Raw genomic sequence first — 15,626 nt, forward strand, 5'->3', positions numbered from 1 at the left:
ACTAATACTCAGAAATGAAAATCTGGGAAACTGTTTTCATCTATCAAATTAAACATACTTAAGAATGGCATCAGAGAGAATGCAGTAAAATATTGATTCTTTCCATGGTGTCACTATAATTTGGGGAATTGCCCAGAAGATTAGAAATATCTAAGGCTACCAGTTTCTGCATATTTGATGCAAAGGAGATTAGAAATCCCACGGAAGGCTCAGAAAGAAGATAACTATAGTGTCACACAAAACTGAGAATCTAGAAGCAACAGAAATAGCCCACAACTAGAATGCTTAACCATTTCATCATATTTTTGCTGAAATAAGTGAAAGGCTATAGCCATTAGTTCTACATGAACTTGGTAAATCATATAGCTTGGAAAAATGCATAATAGTAAGAGAAATGTTCCCTAAGGGTAAATATGGAAAGTTTACCAAAAAGCTAACATTACTGATAGCTGAGTTCTAAAACTCTTTGTTAACTTCCTCATCTGGTGTTCTTTTTACAACACCCTTATTGTGAGTGCTTTATCAATGAGGATCATTTATCTGTAACAGAAAACCTAACTAGCTTATATCCAATGAATGTCCTACATCATAGAACTGTGAAGTGCATGGCAGGCTGGGGTTCACAATTAACAAAGGCAATAATGCAGTGACATCCTTGGAGCCCCAGTTCTTATCTTTACACTGTTCTCAGCCTAAGGTTCCTCCTAATCCTATGGCTGGTTCACCTCATGGCATCTAGGAAAGTCTGCCTCTAGCATGAAAGCTCATGCTCTGTGTAGGCAAACCTGCTGCTCTGCTGGGAAGGGGGATGAAAGAAACCGGTGCTGGAAAGATGAATAACAATATCTTCTCTCATGGTTACTCCTGCAGTTTTTCAAAGTAAGTTTATTGTTTCCAACATTATGAAAGCAATTCATATCATTGAAGAAATTTTGGGAAACAGAAGGCATAAAAAAACTCACGCATAATCCTATTACATGAGACAATCACGAGATAAACATTTTAGTGCATTTGTTTAAAACTCGAAATACAAATAATAACAATGCAAACCAATACAGTTAAATATAAAGTTAATTTAAGTTAATTCATTCAATTTGAAAATGCGACAGTCAATTTAATGGCTCGGTGACAGTCTGTTGTGTGGAAGGAAGACAATTTATTACTCTTTCTTGTAGGGCACTTGTGCTAATTGTATCACTGTATATACTGTGACCCTAGTACCACTGGACATACTATTTCACCTATCTCTGATTTACTTGTGAGAATATTCAGAAACTGAGATTACTGAACCAAACTTAAGGATCTTTATTTCCACACTGCCAAATAAACATATATTACATATTTAATGTAAATATATTGAATACAAAATGGGAATAATTACTTCCCTTTGAATGGTGGTAATAACATCTTTAGGTGTTGGTAAAATCATCTGATCATATAATTGAAAAGGTATTATACAGGAAGAAATTGTCCTAACATAAACAGAACTACCAGAAACTGCTTTATGACAATGCCCGTTAGAGACAGTTTGCAGTTTTGGGCATGTATTGCCATCATTTTCAACAACAGTCACCACTGCACATCTTATCTGGCATTATAACAGAAGTAACTCTTCTCATAGTTTCCGACATATTCATTCAGAGGTCTTTAATTGGTATTTAAAAAACCTAACTGTATCATAAGAAGTGAGCTATGGAACTAGGGATATGCTAGTATAACTGAATGTTGAACACAAACAAGCAATGGACTCAAATAACTGTGGTATTATACAATAAAAATGGTTCATTTCACTATGGGAAGCAGGAAAATGTAGTCATTAATGTCTCCCTTTCTCTTGCTAGTGTGCCCCCTGCTTCTCTTGCTAAAGATAGCTCTCTTGACCTAACTTCTTAATTCTACCTTGTTCTGACATAGCATTAGTAAGGCTTCGTTGTGAAGTCTGCCTGTATAAACTAGGAACTTAACTCTGATCAGCCTTCCATTGTGTCTACTCTAACCCCAGATCATCTGTGCCTCCAGGTTGGCATGACTCTCCAGACTTACCACCACCATTACAGCTCTACCTCTGCTTTCCAGACTGACAACTGAAAGAACATATTCAATCAATTCCAATATATACTTAAGAATTGGGATGGCTTCAGGAAGTTTTAGCAAAGGAGACTTGCGTTTTAGAAGTTACAGAATGTATATGCTAATTAGAGAAAAGCAACTATTTCACCCAAACTATGTAATGCTCAATATGTTACCTGCCATAGGAAAGAAGGTGTCTGAAATATCTCTACTTGCTATGGAGGAGCAATCAGATTATGATGATGAAAACCCAGAGACAGACAGTAACTGCTATGAGGGCTAACCAAGAACAACCACAGGCCATTTGCCTTCTGCTATTTGTGTGAGAATTCTGAGGCTGTGCTTATCCACAGAAAAATCAAATAGGATATTTTCTAGCTGGCTTAGTCTCTACAAGCCAACAGTATAGCTCCTTGTTAGCTAACCTGTCGCTCAAAGGTGCTGAAATTCCACTGTTTATTCTTTCCACTCTTCAGTCATTTGTGTTTTAAGACAGGAAATGTCAAGAGCAAAGCAGGCAACGTCTCACAGAGAAGATGCAGGAAATGTGAACCAGGTGATGATCACTAGGGACTTCAGAAAAGGACTCCAAAGTTCCTTGTGAATTTTCCTCTATTTAAATCATTACAAATTGGCAACTCCTTGTATTCAAATGTGGTATCCCAATGTAAAAGAAGGTATTAGTAGAAACAGCAGTGACTTCTGGCACACAGTACTCATTTGAATGGTACAGTAAATGAAATGAGATGATTATTAATTCTTTGTCCTGGAAGTACTGTAAGGAAGACAAACCACATTAGTCTACTGAGAAAATTCTATGGTTGCTCCATTCTAAAATGTCAAGGAGGTAATGTAAGACACTTTTTGAAACAGGATCTCATGTAGTCCAGGCTGTCCTTGGACTTTGAACTCCTAATCTTTCCACTTCTGCCTCCCAAGTACTAAGATCACAGGCCTGTGCTACCAGGTCTGACTTGAAAGTCTGTAACTGATAGTTTAAGACAACACACTGACCCATAGGAAAACCCAGTTTCCCTAGGTGTAGGTCTTATGCTAACAAGTACAGTGATGAGACCCAGAATATATTTTTGAAACTGGCTCTGAGCTGTGAAAAGCCAAGCTCAAATAGATAAAGTTCTGTAAGATTAAAGGTCTTATAACAGAATATGATGGCCTGAATCTAGGTGATACATAGTAAAGATAAAATGGGATACTTTTGAAATTCCTGAAAAACTCTTCATCATCATCTAATACAGAACATTTGAACCAGTTTTTAAAATGCAGTGACACCGGAGTCATTTGGTGTCAAATGCAGCTCTAGTATTAATTAACCAAGAAAGATGATACATATAGTACTGGATAGAATGAGGACACCATGTCTTTGTAAATTATGATTATTTAATTTTAGCATAATAGTGATTTATTATAATTTAGCACTTCAAAAAAATATACTTTTGTGTTTAATAAACCACTGGGTCGCATGAGGCACTGGCCTATGCGCACGCCTTCGCTCCATACACCATACTGCTATTGCACTGGAGGCAGTGAGTTCCATCCCGGGGATTGTAGGATCCAGGGCTGCAGATCACTGTGAATAAAACATCAGTTCATTAGCAACATTCCCCAGGGGGCCACATAAGTTAACATAATGGTAAATTGTCACATATGATCTTAAATTTGTTGTTGTTTTAAGACAGTCATACAGTCCAAGTTGGCCTTGAACTCCTGATCTTCCTAAAGTATTGGGATTACAGGCATACACTATCATGTGACTGATGTTCTGTATTTTTAATTGAGATAAAATACATAGGATAGAATTTATCACCTTATCCATTTTAAGTATTCCCTTTGGTAGTGTTATGTATACTTGTATGAACAGCAATCTCCAAAACACTTTCATGTTGTCAAGCTGCATGACTATGCCAAATGAGCAACTCTCTAGCATTTTCCCCAGCTACTAGCAACCATCATGGTTCCTGCTTCTCTGAATATGACTACCCAACAGTCCTCATACATGTAAAATGTTTAGCACTGTGAATCTGGCCAACACTATCACCTAAAATAATTTTAGTAATCATACACTGTTGAGTTTAGAGGCTGAGTGCATGATCATTGAAGTTACAGCAGAGCTTAGCACCCTAGATAAAAGTAACTGCTTATAGGACAGACCATAAGAACTATGTTTTATGTGTACAAAGAGCCAAGAGCTGCAAGAGGACTGAAGCTTATTTCTAATCTTCTCATTTCTAGTTCTATTTGTATCACTTGATAAAAAGTACAATTTGGGGGAAATTCTTAACTTAGCTCAGTTTGATTATTCCTAATCTGAAGACAATGCTATCACAAATATTGCTGTAGCTGTTACTGCCCAGCAGAAGTTTAAAAAAAAGTGCAGAAAGAAACCAAGTTCAAATACCACTGATGAAGCAACCAAGTCTCTAGCCTCCTCTTTCCTTGTTAGCAAAAAAAAAAAAAAAAAAAAAAACAAAAAAACAAAAAAAAAAAAACCAGACACCCAACATTATAATATTAACATGAAAATGAAAACCAGAAGTGTGATATGAAAATGCAGTCATTCAACAAATGCTGACTCTGGGCCAAATGTTGTACTCTGGGCAACTGCCTGAATTGACTGTAATCATTTCAAGTTGGGGAAAGCCTGTCACATGATCCACCAAACCTATTAAGCGGGCTGAGGTCTCTGATAAACCAGATTTTTTTTCCCTGTTGCAAGCACTGGTGAATGATTGTACATTATGTTAAAGCATGGTTATTATGGGCCATCTAACTTTTCAGTACCATGATTCAGTACTATGTGTTACTACTTAAATCTGCCTCATACTCTACTGTTTTATTTTGTGTCATTTATATGTGAGATGTGTTTTCCAAAAATACAGAAATATTTTAACTGCCTATTCAGAAGAAGTATTCACCCACCATACTATATTCTAGGGCTCTTCAAGTTACACCAGACAATTTATTGGAAGATTGATATTTCTAATGTGGAAAATGTTGGTTATATAAAGCTAAATTTTTTCATTTAGTAATATTAAGGATCCTTAGACACTTATAAACTTCCAACAATAAAATACAATATTGCATTCAAAGCACCCTTTCTCTCAAATCACATATTAACATTTCTTAAAAACCTAATATGGACATGTTGAACAAATATACTAAAACTTCTTCAATCACAATGAAAACAGATGAAAAATCTACATGCAAATAAATTACAACATAGTTCATACTGATTGTTAAAAACAGAACTGAGAGTAGCATGAAAATATCTGGGTTCAAGATAAAATCAATGATCATCTAATAAGTTTAGAATTCAAATTTGATCGAAAATGCACAATAGTATAGAATCCTTGTCTGGAGCATTCTTTTCTAGTACTGTACATACTAAAACATTTTGTTCTGTTAAGTAGAGTTAAGGAAAGTTTTTGAAATATAATTTAAATATAAAGGATAATATTAGCAAAGTACATTTATTGAATTAAATCAAAAGGAAGCATTTGGTGACTGACCAGTACTGACATTAAAAAAGAAATTTAGACAAGGGATGTCTTAAAAGGGAAAATAAAGTTTATAAAATAAAAATTATACACTAAAATTGAAACTTAATAAAAAGGTATAAAAGCAATAGTCAATGAACAAATGTAGGAAACTATTTCAGATACAGTAATTAAAAATATAAAAATTCATATAACTTGATAGAAAAGTATAGGAAAATTGAAAATTGGTATATATTGTAAAATATTATACAAGTGATCAATATTATTTAAGTTAAAAAGTTTTTAATCATAGCAATCTAGGCAATGTAGGCACTTATCAAAATGTACTAAACTGAGAAAAAAGTCATCAAAGGGCTATTAGAAAGCACTGGGCCTTCATCCCTTTATGGATACATTAAAAAGCTACTGGCAATTGGCCAAGAGAACACTCACTACAAGAGAGCTCTGGAAATCAGACACAGATCTACAAAAAACCAAATTAACACAAAATCAAAAAAATTCTATCTTTAAAATGGTGAGAAATTCTATGTTGATTTCAATTACTCTTGTCCCACTCCACCCAGCAACACAGCTCTGTGAGATTTTATTACATACATCAGAAAAACAAAGCCTACTCAGTCCACAGCCCTAATCTCAGGGCTGTTCTGATTGTATTCTCTGACCTCCAGCCATGGATGCTTTCTGAAAACCACAATTGCAAGAAACTATTGAGGGATGCAAGAGAATCACCTAAGGCCTGCAGAAGAGCAAGGGGTAAGATTTATAAAAAGCAGGCATTTAAATGTATCCTAGACTATACAGAGAGAAGTAGAAGAAAGAAAGCGCAGCATAGAACCAAGGCTGTAAAAAATGATGAACATCAGTAATCATTACTCAGCAGAGAAAAACAATGACATGAAATTGGCAGGCAAATGGTTAGAGTTAGAAAATATCTTTTTTTTTCCTTTTATTTTATTTTATTTTATTTTATTTTACAATACCATTCAGTTCTACATATCAGCCACGGATTCCCTTGTTCTCCCCCCTCCTGCCCCCCTCCCATTCCCCCCAGCACACCCCACATTCCCACCTCCTCCAGGGCAAAGCCTCCCCCAAGAACTGAGATCAACCTGGTAAACTCAGTCCAGGCAGGTCCAGTCCCCTCCTCCCAGACTGCACCTAGCGTCCCTGCATAAGTCCCAGCTATCTCATGCAGCGAGCCCAGGACCTGGTACCACTGCCTAGATGCCTCCTAAACAAACCAAGCCAATCAACTGTCTCACCTATTGAGAGGGCCTGATCCAGTTGGGGGCCCCTCAGCCATTGGTTCATAGTTCATGTGTTTCCATTCGTTTGGCTATTTGTCCCTGTGCTTTATCCAACCTTGGTTTCAACAATTCTTGCTTATATAAACCCTCCTCTTTCTCACTAATTAGACTCCCAGAGCTCCACCGGGGGCCTAGCCATGGATCTCTGCATCCAGATTCCTCAGTCCTTGGATGGGGTTTCTGGCACGACTGTTAGGGTGTTTGGCCATCCCATCACCAGAGTAGGTCAGTTCCGGCTGTCTCTCCGGTTGTGGTGGCACACGCCGCTGGATTTGCTGAAGGAGGCGGAGGCAGGAGGATCACGAGTTTGAGGCCAGCCTGGGAAAATATCATCTTGCGTGAGGTAACCCAAACTCAGAAAAATAAACATGGTATGTATTCACTTATAAGTGGAAACTAGATATAAAGCAAAGGGTAACCAGACTATAAGCCACAGCTCCAGAGAAGCTAGATAACAAGGAGGACCCTAAGAGGAATGCATGGTTGCCATGGGAAGAGAAAACAGATGAGGTCTCTGGAGTAAACCGTGTGTGTGTGTGTGTGTGTGTGTGTGTGTGTGTGTGTGTGTGTGTGTGTGTGTAATTGAGAGAAGCAACTTAAGGGAAAAGGATTTATTTTGGCTCAGAGTTTCAAAGGTTAGCTTATCATGGTGGAGAAGGCAATACAAGAACACAGTGGCTTATATCATGGGAACCAGAAAGTAGAGAGTGGGGAGAAAAGTCTAGGATGCCTGTGCCAGTCATAGTCAACTCCTAGTCCGCTTTCCTGTTCCCTTCAGTGCTCTGGGGACTCTAGTCTATGCACACCCCACGTTCAGAGTGGGTCTTTCTGCCTTAGTCCTCTTCTGTAAACACACAGAGATATACACATGTCACCAGTGTGCTTGATGCCTCTGAAATGCTTCTCAGTCAAGTCAGTCTATTGAAGCCTCAAGACTAACCCTTACACAAGCACTACCTAGCCAGCCTCATGAAAACAGTAAAACTGTGGCCAGCAGCTAGGACACAGAGAATGGAAAATTGTTAGTAAATGTATATAAAGTTTTGGTTATGAGGGTGTGTTTGTATATATTAGGTAAACAAACCAAAATTCAAATTAAGAAAACATTCATTGACAATTTAACAAAAGGTAACATTGTCAGATAAACTTATTTAAGCTGTCAAAACTTTATATATTTGAAAACTATCAGAAATCATTGAATCACAAATAAAAAAAGACCTACATTCCACATCCATGGATTAGAAGACTTGCTATTGCTAAAACAACAATTACCCCAAAAAGCTATTGTCAGATTCAATACAATCAATCCCTGTCAAAATTCCAAGGACTATTATCTTCAGAAATAGACAAATGCCCCCTAAGATTAATTTATAATGTCAAAGAAAACCAAATAGTCAAAATACCTTGAAAATTAGAGATGAAGTTTTAAGTCCCAGACTTCCTGATTTTAAAACATAATAGCAAAGTTACAATACTAAGATAGTGTAGCTGAGATAGACATATCATGCCAAGAGAACAGAATACAGACACCAATAATAAATTCTTGCACCAGACCAAATTATTTTCAGTAAGACATTCAATGAAGAAATTGTAATATATTTCAACAAATGGTGTTGCAAAAATTAATATTCACATGCAACTAAATGAAGTTGGGCTCTTATCTAACTTCATATATAAAATGAATTAAAAATAAATCAAAGACCTAAACTATGAAGTAAAATTAAAAAATCATGCAATTAAAATTTTAGGATGTCAAGCCTCACAAACAGATTATAAAATATGGATAATATCTCAGGTGTTGGGGATAAGGTAGAAGAAATGTGACCTCAGTCACCCATTTCTTCTGTCCTTATCTCTAAAGCCAGAACTACATGGCCAAAGCTGCTAAGTTCTGCTGCTTACTGGGGTGGAACATGACTCCCTCATTCAGGTACATCTTTACCTGCTTTCTGTCTTTCACTGCCTAAGCTTTGGTTGTCCCTAAACTCACTCTGTAGACCAGGCTAGCCTCAAACTCAGAGATCTGTCAGCCTCTGCCTTCCCAGTGTTGGGATTAAAAGGTGTGCCCCAACACACATCTATCTAAGCTTTGCTTTAGTTCCTTTTCACAAGTTAGAAACTTAGCTGGGTGGGATCTTGACCTGAGGTCACCACTTCCTTCATTACATTATTTAATACATTTATCTCCTTGAACACAGGATTCAGCTCCATCCCACTTCCTGGTGCTCTTTTCTCCTCAAATTTTATACTTTTGTAATTTACTCTGCTCAGCTTGCTCCTTTCATTATAAATCTTCATTAGAGTTACCACTAATATCCATATGACAGAGTATATACTAGGCTGTTTCAAGATTTTATATGTCAATGGAATTAATCCAAAACTCTGCATTTTAGCCTCAGGCAGACTATTCAGACAAGAGCAAAAAACAGCCACTTTCTTCACCAAAATATCACAAGAATGATCTCTAGACAACATACTAAAATTCTTCTCCTCTGAAACCTCTTGAGTGAGCCCCCTATAGTTCAAATAACTCTTAGCACCACTGTCTTCCATGCTCCTACTAGTATGGCCTATTAAATAGTGATTAAAGTATTCCACTGTTTTCTAAACACAAGGTATCAAAGTCCAAATTCCTCCAAACAAACACATGGTCAGGCCTATCACAATACCCCTATCCCTGGTACCAATTTCTTAGTTTAGGTTTATATTGTTGTGAAGAGACACCATGACCATGGCAACTCTTATAAAGAAAATATTTAATTGGGGTAGCTTGCTTATACTTTCAGAAGTTCAGTCCATTAACATCATGGTGGGGAGCAGAGTGGCTCTGGAGCTGAGAGTCCTTACATCCTTACATAGGCAGGCAAGAGAAAGTCAACTGGGTGGTAACCTGAGCATATAAAACATCAAAACCTGCCTCCTCAGTGACAAACTTCCTTCAACAAGGCCATCCCCATCCCCACAAAGCCACACCTCCTAATAGTATCACTCCCTATGAGATTATGGGGGCAAATTACGTCCAAACTACCACAACAGTATACCAAAAGCTATGGGACACAATAAAAGTGGCTTGGTGGTTCTAAGAGGCAAATTCATAGCACTAACTACTTATATCAAAATATCAGAAAGATTTCATATTAGCAACAACAGCACATCTGAAAGCTCTTGAACAACAGAAAGAAACAATACCCCAAAAGAATGGATTGCAAGAAATACTCAAACTAGGGGGATGAAATCTAGAAACATTTTTTAAAAAGTACAAAGAATCAGTGAAGAATTTGTTCTTTAAGAAAATTAATAAGACTGACAAAACCTTAGCCAAGTTAACTAAAAGACACAGAGAAAATATTCAAATTAATAAAACTAAAAATGAAAGGAAAAACATTACAACACATACCAAGGAAATCCGGAGAATTATAAGGACATACTTTAAAAATCTGTATTACATCAACCAGGAAAACCTAAAAGAAAAGGATGACCTTGATATATACTACCTACCAAAGTTAAATCAAGATCAAATAAGTAATTTAAACAGATGTATAACCTCTAGTGAAAATGAAGCACTAATTAAGTCTCCCAACCAAAAAAAAATGCCTATAGATCCAGGCACAAACTTCTACAAGGCCTTCAATGCCAATACTCTTCAAAATATTCTGAAAAATAAAAACTGAAGAAACATTTCCTAAGTTTTTATATCACTATTACCCTCATATCTACACAAAGACTGAACAATAAAAGCAAATTATAATATCCCTTATAATCATAGTTGCAAAAATTCTCAATAAAATACTTGCAAAATGAGTCCAATAATAATACATCAAAAACTATCCACTTTTCTGAAACTGACTTCATCCCAGAGATTCAGGCATGGTTCAACATATGTAAATCAATAAATGTAATCTACCATATATACATAATGAAAGACAAAAACCTCACAGTCATCTCATTAGATGCAGAAAGGATTCTTAAGTCACTAAGTGAAATCTCTACTGCCAGGAGTAAGTTATATCTTGCTGAGTTGTTGGCCAAAGAGGTCCCATGGAAACCCCCAGAAATTGCAGGCTATTGCCAAGGCTATATCAGTTTGCTCTCTACAAACTGATGTGAAAGCCCTGTTGCTGAAAACAGCACATATCTCTTTGAATATGGAGAAGTCAATCTGGTGCCTGCCTAGAGCCTTCACCCCTACTCACTGGTGTTTATGGTCCTACTCTACATGCTACAGTAGAGGAGAAAGGCAATCGCCAACCCAGCTACAAACCCTGCAACCAATGGTGACCTGCTGGTGAGATACACTGGTGCAATAGTGACACCAACATCACTGGACCTAACAACCACTCTCCGATTGGATGTAAGGCCCACTCCATGAGAAGGAAGCCACACCTGCTAGGGTGGCCAAGAACCTGAGACTGGATATGACCCAGGCCTCAGAGAATGCCAAATACTACTGTTCTGCTAAAATAATGTAGCCATAAAATTATTCCTAATGACATTCTTCTATACTCATAGATCAATGCCTTACTCAGCCATCATCAAGGAGCTTCATGCAGTAGATGGAAACTAAACACAGAAACACACAAATTGATAGTGTGTATAGAGTGAGAGACTTTGGAACACTCAGTGCTAAATGGGATGCCTTCATCAAACCCCTCCAGTCAGGGTTCATAGAACTATGCAGAAGAGAATGAAGAAAGACTGTAAGAAGAGCTAGAGGGGGTGGATGATACCAAGGACACAGTGTCTTCCAGACACGACAGTACTAAAGCACACATGAGCTCACAGAGACTGTGCCAGTATGTGCCAGGCCTGCACAGGTTCAACCCAAATGGGGTCCCAGAAGTGAGAGGGGAAAATAGACATGGCCTCCCACCTCTAACCAAGAAGCCATCTGCAATTGATACCGATAGGCAAAAGAAAAAAATAGTTATCTCTAATTGAGTCTCACTGGGTATCAACTACACTTTAGGGTAGACCTCATGTCCAGGAATAGCTGACCAACATAAAACCAACTCAATAATATTTTTGTAAACTTTTCATCTCATTTTACTTAATTTGCTCATTTTTCACTTTATTGGCCTTTTGCTTTTATATTTATGATTCTGTTTTAGTGAAGTTTGCTGTATGCATTTCTTGGTTTTTATTTGTCTGTTTTTTAATATATATTTTTATTTTATAATTAACTTAATTTCATGGATTCTCCCATCCTCCCTCCTCCCACCTCCCAGCCCTCTCCCCCAATCCACTCCCCATTCCCACCTCCTCCAAGGCAAGGTCTCCCCTGGGAAGTCAGCCCAGCCTGGTAGACTCAGCCAAGGCTGGTCCAGTTCCCTCCTCCCTACACCAAGGCTGAGCAAAGTGTACCAGCATAGGCCCCAGGCTCCAAAAAGCCAGCTCATGCACCAAGGACAGGTCCTGGCTCCACTGCCTGGGGGCCTCCCAAATAGTTCAAGTTAATCAACTGTCCCACTTATTCAGAGCGTCCGGTCCAGTTCTATGGGGGCTCCTCAGCCATTGGTTCACAGTTCATGGGTTTCCACTAGTTTGGCTATTTATCCCTGTGCATTTTCCAATCATGGTCTCAATATCTCTCACTCATACAACCCCTCCTCTCTCTCTCTCTGATTGGGCTCCCGGAGCTTCACCTGGGGCTCAGCTGTGGATCTCTGCATCCACTTCCATCAGACACTGGATGAGAGTTCTATCATGACAGCCAGGGTGTTCAGCCATCAGATCACTAGAACGGCACTCCCTCAACCATTGCCAACAACTCCAGGGAGGCTACCTAGTAAAGAGGACCCTGAGAAAGACACAGAGATTACCGAAGGACAGAGAAATGGATGAGATCTACATGAGCAAACTGGGGATGGGGGAGGGGTAATGGAGGGCAAGGGTCAGGGGAAAGAGAGCTTAGGGGAACGGGAGGTCCCAGCTGGATCAGGATCAGAGTAGGAGAATGGGGAGGGAGTTACCATGATGAATGAAGACCCCAGGGGAATAGGAAGAAGCAGAGTGCTAGAGAGGTCCCCAGAAATCCACAAAGATACCTCCACTGCATTTGTCTGTTTTATAAAGAGAGAGAATGGGTGTGGAGATGGGCAGAAGTTGGGAGAGGGGGAAAGTATGATCAGAATACATTGTATAACTGTTTTTCATTAAGAAAAAAAATCAATTGAGAAAACTTTTATGACTTGACCTTTGCAATGATTTCTCTCATGGACACCCTGGGTGGTAGCTGAGCTGGTTAGTCCTAGCCACTGGGACCACCTCCTCAGGCGAGGGGCAGAGTCAGCTCTCCTAGGCCCATGCCATCAGTGCCAGCTGTCCTACACCTGTAGTGAGGAGAGCATCTCTCCTGAGTGCAAAGGCCAGCTCTCCCATGGGGGACAGGGCTAGCTTTCCTTCTGCAGTGTTCAGTGAGGGGTAGGGCCAACTATCCCAGGGCCAGTGAGGGGCGGGACCCACTCAGCAGGGTCCTCAGATTTCAACATGCATGGTTAACCCCCATGGTATCATGGGCTATGGATATCATCCCAGAACCCAGCTGCATCAGGAACACAAACACAGACATGCCCTCAGCAACAGCTCAGGCCTGGGTGTCATCATGGCCCTGATGGCACCACAGGCCACCCAGGTCAGTATGTCCCAGGTGGCAGCAAGGCCCTCAGACACCAACATAGTCTCAGGTGGCTGTCCAGATCCCGGGTATCTGCTCAGGCCCCGGTGGCAACAGGAGCCATGGACATCAACCCAGACCCTGGCTGCTGTTGGTCCACAGACCTAGACATGACTGTGGTAGAACCATGTAGTGCTTATTAATCTTTTTTTTTTAATGGAAACAGGAGGAAGACTTCAAAACTCCTTTAATCTAATACCAGAACCAGGTAAAGACACAACAATAAAAAACAAAGTTACAAGCCAATATCCATGATGAAAACAGACTTAAAAAACTCAAAATTTAGTTGCAAGCAGAATACAGTCATACATCAAAAAGATTATACACCATGACCAACTTGGTTTTAACTCTGAAATGCAGGGATGGTTCAATATACACTAGTCAATAACTATAATAAACTACAATGGACTAAAATCACAAATGATCATCCTAATTGGTGCAGAACAGATCCCAGGTAACCAAAACAATTATGAGCAAAAATAAAAATGCTGGAGAAATTACAATTCCAGATCTTAAGTTATATCACATAGTCAGTTCAATAAAAATAATATGGTACTTGCAAAAAAACAAATGTTGTAGACCAATGGAATAAAATTGAAGACCCAAACATGAGCTAAAAGACACATTTGAAAAGTGCGCCTGGAATCTGAACAGAAATAAAACATGGCAACAAAATAACGCAAAAAATGTTCACTGTCCCTAGCAGATAAAAAATGCAAATTCAAACAACTCTAAGATTTTATCTTACCCCAGTCAGAATGGCAAAGATCAACAAAAAATGATGGGGGGGAATACAAGGAAAAGGGGACCCTCATTTATTGTTGGTGGGATTTCAAACTTGTACAGCCACTATGAAAATCAATGTGGGAATTCTCAAAAAGAAAAACAAACAAACAAACAAACAAAACAACTACCATATGACATAGCTATACAACACAACTTTTTGGCATACACCCAAAGGACTCCACATTCTAATGCATAGATACTTGCTCAAGCATGTTTACTGATCCCCTATTCACAATAGAAAGGAAATGTAAGCAACCTAAATATCCTTCAAGAGATGGATGAATAATGAAAATGTGGTATACACATACTATGGAAGACTTTTCAGCTGTAAAGAAAATGAAGCCATGAAATTTACAGGTAAATGGATAACCAGAAAAGACCATATTGAGTGAGTTAGCTCAGACCCAGAAAGACAAACATGTTCTCTGTCAACAGAGCTCTTAAAGCCATATTTTCAGATTTGACTACATATCCTGGAGTAACCGCAGAAACCAGGAAAGTAAGCAGGGACCATTACTGGGGTAGGATAGTTGCATAAAAATAAAAGGGGAAACAGCAGGATACAAATTATAAGATTGGGCAAATGGGAAAAGGAAGGGTATTATTAAGGGAAAGAGGGAGGATATAAATACAGAAGGAGAAGGGATGGGGAGTAAATAATAATAAGGATGTTTGAAAAAGCCGTAAAGAGCCGGGTGGTGGTGGCACACTCCTTTAATCCCAGCACTCGGGAGGCAGAGTCAGGCAGATCTCTGTGAGGTCGAGGCCAGCATGGTCTACAGAGTGAGATTCAGGACCGGCACCAAAACTACATGGAGAAACCCTGTCTCAAGAAAATAAAAAAGCCATAAGGATCCTACTATTAATTTTCTACCTAAAAAACAAACAAAAAAACCAAATACATTTAAGTCTGTATAAAATATGTATAGTTTAAAGAAATTTTTTCTCATTTGGGCTGACAATTCTCCCCCCAAGAGGCAAAGACCACATAACAAAAGCCCCAACCCTAAATATAACCCTGTTGTTGTTGTTTTAGTTTATTATTGAAAATAGATTCTTCTCTCCTACAATACACCCTGACCACAGTTTCCCCTTCCTCTACTCTTCCCAGCTCTTCCCAACCTCTCTTCTCCCCCAGACGCATTCCCCCTCTGATTTCCTTCAGAAAAGAGCAGACCTCCAAGAAACAACAACCAATTATGACAAAACAAGAAACAATAAGACAAGGCAAAAGTCCTCATATCAGGCTGGACAAGGCAACCCAACAAGAGGAAA

At 38.8% G+C, this 15,626-nt stretch overlaps 1 protein-coding gene across 3 annotated transcripts in view; it reads right to left on the bottom strand.

The window, feature by feature from the left end:
* Positions 1-3,450: 3,450 nt before the first annotated feature.
* The window catches only part of Zpbp (zona pellucida binding protein), a 164,804-nt gene continuing 152,628 nt past the window's right edge, over positions 3,451-15,626 (bottom strand). For all 3 annotated transcript variants that reach the window (XM_042285613.2, XM_076545967.1, XM_076545966.1), the window contains one exon: positions 3,451-3,658. In XM_042285613.2, the coding sequence (XP_042141547.1) occupies positions 3,564-3,658 (95 nt within the window). In that variant the 3' untranslated portion in view covers positions 3,451-3,563. The remainder of the gene's footprint in view (positions 3,659-15,626) is intronic.

This window comes from Peromyscus maniculatus, chromosome 10 (genome assembly GCF_049852395.1).
Source record: "Peromyscus maniculatus bairdii isolate BWxNUB_F1_BW_parent chromosome 10, HU_Pman_BW_mat_3.1, whole genome shotgun sequence".
In the NCBI taxonomy this organism is placed as follows: domain Eukaryota; kingdom Metazoa; phylum Chordata; class Mammalia; order Rodentia; family Cricetidae; genus Peromyscus; species Peromyscus maniculatus.